At 66.5% G+C, this 5,636-nt stretch overlaps 1 protein-coding gene across 3 annotated transcripts in view; it reads right to left on the bottom strand.

Moving 5' to 3' along the window:
- Positions 1–5,636, bottom strand: part of ALDH1L1 (aldehyde dehydrogenase 1 family member L1) — a 60,547-nt gene that overhangs the window by 2,399 nt on the left and 52,512 nt on the right. For 2 of the 3 annotated variants that reach the window (XM_027768783.1, XM_006169770.3), the window contains exons 18-21: positions 4,201–4,300; positions 3,493–3,591; positions 1,547–1,712; positions 14–119 (exon numbers count right to left, since the gene is read on the bottom strand). In XM_027768783.1, coding sequence (XP_027624584.1) covers positions 14–119; positions 1,547–1,712; positions 3,493–3,591; positions 4,201–4,300 — 471 coding nt within the window. The remainder of the gene's footprint in view (positions 1–13; positions 120–1,546; positions 1,713–3,492; positions 3,592–4,200; positions 4,301–5,636) is intronic. The other variant, XR_003548116.1, reaches the window with a different exon arrangement.

Genomic DNA, 5,636 nt, shown 5'->3' with positions numbered 1-5,636 from the left:
GGCAGGACCCTACCCGTCCGCAAACCGCGACACGATCATGATGGGCCCGAAGGACTCCTCCTTGGCGATGCTCATGTGGTCCTCCACGTCCGTGAACACGGTCGGCTCAAAGAAGAAGCCTGTGGGGACACCGGCCAGGCGCGCATGAAGGTGCCAGTCCTGGGGGCCCGGCCTCCCTCCCCGGCCACTCTGGCCACTCTACGAATGTCCACTCTGGAAGGGCGGCGCCCCAGCACCGTGTGACAGACACCAGCGTCCCGTGTGGCCCTCCCGCAGGCCGATCTCACGTGAGCTCACACCCCTGTAACTGGACACGGCTGTGGAAAACAAGGCTGATGTCCACAGAGTCGGCGCGGTCGGGGCCGAGCCTGGAGCCCAAGTCTGCGCGGCTCTGGGTCCTTCCACACATTCCAACTAAGCTTCAGTTCTCGGGCAGGTGTGGCCACACCTTCCAGCACTCCCCCATGGGCCCTGTGGCAGCGGCCAGTAGGGGCTTGGTCCTGGCCACTGGGACCCTGGCCTGCCCCCCGTGTCCTCTGTGGGGCCAAGGTGCTAGGCACCGGCCCCCACTCGCAGGGCACGTGGCCTCTACCGGGACTCGGCCCCGGGCTCTGGAGCCGCCTGGCCGAGCACCTGCCCAGCCCTGGACTGCCCATCCGCATGCCCGGGTCGCAGGACAGAGCCAACTCAGACGGCAGGTGCCCTCCGACCAGAGCTTCTCTGATGCGTGCCCGGGCCTCCCACCCGCTGCGCTGTTTCATTTGCTCAGTTTGGGGAAAACCAAAAGACAAAAACTTCTCCAGTTTTTATAAAAACAAAATTAAAAAAAGAAAACATATTTAGCTAGTGAGATAGTCAACATTAAGCACACATGTATAGTCACATTTTAAAACGTGAGTAGGCAGGCCTGGAACTCGGATTGGGCGCGCACGCGGGACTGTCTCGCCGCTGCTCCCGGGGCCGAGGCCTGGGCCGGTGTGGCGTCGGCCTCCCTGTGCCCTCCTGCTGTCCTCCCTCCTGCTCTACTGCCCTGCTCGGGCCCTGACAGGTGGCCGACACACCGGGCACCCTGGCCCTCTGCCCATTTTAAAACGTGAGTAGGCAGGCCTGGAACTCGGATTGGGCGCGCACGCGGGACTGTCTCGCCGCTGCTCCCGGGGCCGAGGCCTGGGCCGGTGTGGCGTCGGCCTCCCTGTGCCCTCCTGCTGTCCTCCCTCCTGCTCTACTGCCCTGCTCGGGCCCTGACAGGTGGCCGACACACCGGGCACCCTGGCCCTCTGCCCTGCGGGGCGTTGGCATGGAGGCGGCCTTGCCCCACGGGCCGGTCCTCAGGCCAGTGCAGGGACGGCCCCTCCCTGTGGGCCCCGGGCCCCCTCCGTGGACAGTGCCTTCATCACGTCTCTGCAGCACGGTCCCCCGCCCCCCCCCCCGCCCGCCCCAGCCATACTGTCCCTGGCCTCACGGGACTGCCAGCCCGGGGGTCGGGACCGCTCCGTGGAGGCTGCTGCCTCGCTTTACCCGGCGGGCCGGGCGCGTGCTGGCTGACCTGGCCGAGGGACTTGCTTCCCGCCACAGACCAGCCTGGCCCCCTCCCGCACGCCACGCTGGCAGTACTCCAGCAGCTTCGCCAGGTGGGCCTGGTGGTTCTGCGGCCCGTGGTTGGTGTCCCTGTCCAGGGGGTTGCCGATCTTCATCTTCCTCACCTCCTCCACCTGGGGGGGGTCCTCGGTCAGGCCAGCTTGGGGTGGCAGCAGTTCTGCACCCCAGCCTGCCTCCCACGTTTGCCTTTCTGGATCCCAGCCAGGCCCCGAAGAGCCCCGTGTGGTCTAGCACCGGGGTCTGCACACTCTGGTTCCAAAGTGGCCTTCCAGGAGCCTCTGCTGTGACAGTTCCACGTCCCCGAGGGAGATGCACACCGAGTGACAGCAGGCTGGGAGCGGAGGGTACAGGGATGTGGGTAAGGGGCAGATGGACAGGTACGTGGCTAGTGGGGAGAAGGCCCTGCATAGGGGGTGCCTGACGGGGCCCATGCCTGACCGGGTCCAGCAGCCAAAGGAACTATTTGTCCCAGATCCCAGGATGTGAGAGGGGCAGTAGCCCTGGTGGTGGCCTCAGAAAGGAGGGGCCTGCCCAAAGTCCCCACTCCTGCTGGCTTCTGTCTGCTTCAAAACCCATCTTTGATGTCCCCTCCTCCAGGAAGCCTTCCCTATTGTCTTGGCCAAGATAAAGGCAAGGTGAGGCTGTGTTGCCCAGAGATGATGGCCTGGTCTCCCCAGGGACGTGACAGAGCGGCTCTGTGTGATGATTAGGAACATGTTATGAGTGGGAACGCCTGTGAACAGGCTCGGAGGCGAGGCGCACGCAGGCCTGAGGGCAGGCTAGGCCTGGCTGCCCCCACTTTTGCCACCTCTCTCTCAGCCTCCTTCCTTGATCTGCTAAGGTCAAGCAAGGTCACTCCACATCACGGTCCACGTGGGCTGACCTCCCCGCAGAGGGCCAGGGCCATCCACCCGTGGGGCTGCCGTTGCTTGCTGCAAGGTGAAAACTGCAGCTGCTCCTCGTCCACGGTTTTAGGGCTGGAGGCTGACTATGCGCAACAGCATCAAACGGAGAGTTTCAGAAACGGACAATTCGCAACCTGTAGGTTCTGCCCTGCTCTGAGCGGCGTGACGAAACCCGCTCCGTCCCCGCTGAAGGAGGCGCCCCTTGGTCCAGCAAACCCGGTCACGCCGACCTCACCCGTTAGTCACTTGCAGCCACGCGGTTTTCAGATGCAAACATACGGCATAGACATGGTCTCTGGGTTTGCCGGCGCTGGGCCCGGGCCCCGGCAGACGCCAAAGCTCAGATTGGTCAAGTCCTTTACACAAGGCGTGTGTTTGCCCGTGCCCCCGCACTCCCACCGGGTGGGCTGAGCCTCCTCCAGAGTGCCAGCAGTGCCCGCGGTGTAGACACCAGGCGAGCTGCTGCGACCCTGCTCTTTAGCCCGTGTGTTTCCCGGCGCACGCACTGTTATGTTCAACGGCCTTTGCTCGAGTACTCTTGCTAATACTTCTGGCTGAAACTGCAGCATGAACTCAGGGGCACAGCCTGGGGTGCCGCAGACTCAGGCGTGTGCTGGGGGTCTTGGGACACGTCCCCGGGGACGAGGACTCAGTCCCCGAAGTCTGCCCTGGTCCAGGGGGAGGCACCCTATGAGGAGGAGCACGCCCCCGGCCGGCCCTGCCTCCCCTCTTGCACCCCTGCAGCCCAGGCTGCCATCCAGCGAGCCCCCAGAGCAGGCAGCACTTACCACCCTCTGCAGACTCAGGCGTGTGCTGGGGGTCTTGGGACACGTCCCCGGGGACGAGGACTCAGTCCCCGAAGTCTGCCCTGGTCCAGGGGGAGGCACCCTATGAGGAGGAGCACGCCCCCGGCCGGCCCTGCCTCCCCTCTTGCACCCCTGCAGCCCAGGCTGCCATCCAGCGAGCCCCCAGAGCAGGCAGCACTTACCACCCTCTGCACAAACTGGTCATGGATGGCGGCCTCCACGAACAGCCGGCCCGCCGCAATGCAGTTCTCGCCTTTGTTGAAGAACACGGAGCTCATCCCCTTCGGAGAACACACGAGCTGGCCCGCCGCAATGCAGTTCTCGCCTTTGTTGAAGAACACGGAGCTCATCCCCTTCGGAGAACAGACGAGATGGACGTCGTGAGGCCTCTCCGGGCCACTCACAGGGAGGGGAGTGCTGGGGAGGACGGCACCTGCCCTGGCCTCCACCGCGGGCCAGGCCCAGCCGGCCCGGGACACAGCTGCCTCACACCTGTCACTCTCGGTCACCTCGAGAGGACAGCAAGGGGTGACAGCATGGGGGTCAGGCCGCTGAGGCCCGAGGCACGCAGCGAGGGGAGGCAGGATGGAGCCGTGACTCAGCCGTGGGAGCCGAGGACGCTGCATGTCGCAGAGCACGGAGGCCAAGGAGGAGCGAGCGCCAGCGCCCCCAAGAACCCTCTGCACACGGGGCTCACCGCGGTGGCCTGGGGGAGCCTCTGTCCTGGAGAGGCAGGCGGGCGAGCAGGGCAGGCCACAGGTGGCCTTCCCACATGGCGTGCGTGTGGGGGCGCCGTGGGCCCCGGGAGTGGCTCGACTGCGAGCTTGTGGAAGCAGAGAGCGGTCCCCCCCTCTGGCTGCCGCGGGCCCCTGTCCCCGCCCTGCCCTCACCATCTGCACAGCTTTGTTGAGGTCGCAGTCAGCAAAGATGATGAGGGGCGACTTCCCACCCAGCTCCAGGGACACCTTCTTCACGTTACTCAGGGCGCAACTGGAAGGCAGAGTGGCTGGTGCCAGAGCCCGGGGCGGGGCTCCAGCCTAAGGGGCCGAGAGAGGGCCCGAAGTGGGCTGTGCACCGACAGCGGGGCCGGGGGCCAGCGGCGACACCGCTGTCCTTCCTCTGCCCTGGCCGCAGCCTCGGCGGCTCACTGGGCCTTCCCACTCCTCCCAGTTCCTCCCGCCTAGGCACACGCCCACCAGCCCAGCTGCTGCCGCCTTCTCAGGGCCTCCGTGCCCCCTGCCAGCACGCTGTGCCCACCGCCTCCCTCACCGCCTCTGTGTGTCTCGCTCCACCCCGGGCTCCGCCTGCACCCGTGCCCGCGTGGGGCCGGCACACGCTTGGTGTCTGGCAGGGGAGGGACGACTGACCATGTGAGAAGTGTGGCCCCGCAGCGCAGCCTCAGGGACCCAGAGGCTCAGGGTTTAGAGCGGCACACACTGCTTGGGGACACACGCTGGGGGGCACTGTCCACAAACACGCACGCATGTGGCTGAGCTGGAGCCCGGCAAGCGGTGCTCACAGGTGCCACTGGGGTGGCTGGGAGAGGAGCCCCGGGGCCCAGAGCTGCAAAGCCCGGGTCTTCCCAGGGGCAGCCCCCACCCCTAGAGGGGCAGGCAGCAGGGAACGCCTGGCAGGTACCCCCTCCCCAGCACCCCAGGCTCTCTGCCCTGCTCCCCCGGCAAAGGGCTCTGCAGAGGCTGGGACACAGTGGACTGGAGTTGCCCCAGCGTGCCCTCGGCCTGCACGTGGCCTCTGCTGACCCCAGAGCCGCAGTCCTGCCATGGGGTGGGGCTCCTGGGCAGAAAGTGGGTGTCAGCTGGGGCTGCGTGGCCGGCCCGAGCGTGGTGCCCACGAGGGCAGGGGTGCCCAGCTGCACCCAGAGGGTGCTGGGGTGGAGGCCTGTGGGAGGTCAGGGGGCATGGAGGGTCCCGGGGACGGAGACCATCAGGAACTGGAGTAGGGGACCCCGTCTGGTGCAGGAGCAGCCCTCCTCCACGTATGACTGTCCATCAGCCGCGGGCTGGCCGGGGAGCCTGAGTGACCCGAAAGTAGTGCCGAGAGAGACGGTCACATGTCCTTAGAGAGCCTCAGGCCATCTGTACTCAGCACTGAAAGCTCAGCTCCGCGGGCACGGCCACTGTCAGGGAGGCACGCTGCCTCCGCGTGCGACGTATCGCTATCAGAGCGCTTCACCTTCACACGCTTCTCCGCTCAGGCCAGCAGGCATGGGGCCGGGGCCATGTCTGGGCAGGGCCGTGCCGGGTCCCGGCTGGTGTCAGCCGTGGGAAAGTAGACGTGGCCCCCGGCCGCCACAGCCCCCGCCCAC

The sequence above is a fragment of the Tupaia chinensis genome, unplaced genomic scaffold (genome assembly GCF_000334495.1).
Source record: "Tupaia chinensis unplaced genomic scaffold, TupChi_1.0 Scaffold147500_1, whole genome shotgun sequence".
Classification (NCBI taxonomy): domain Eukaryota; kingdom Metazoa; phylum Chordata; class Mammalia; order Scandentia; family Tupaiidae; genus Tupaia; species Tupaia belangeri.
The sequence above is the reverse complement of the archived record's forward strand: the minus strand, read 5'-3'. Positions and strand labels throughout refer to the sequence as shown.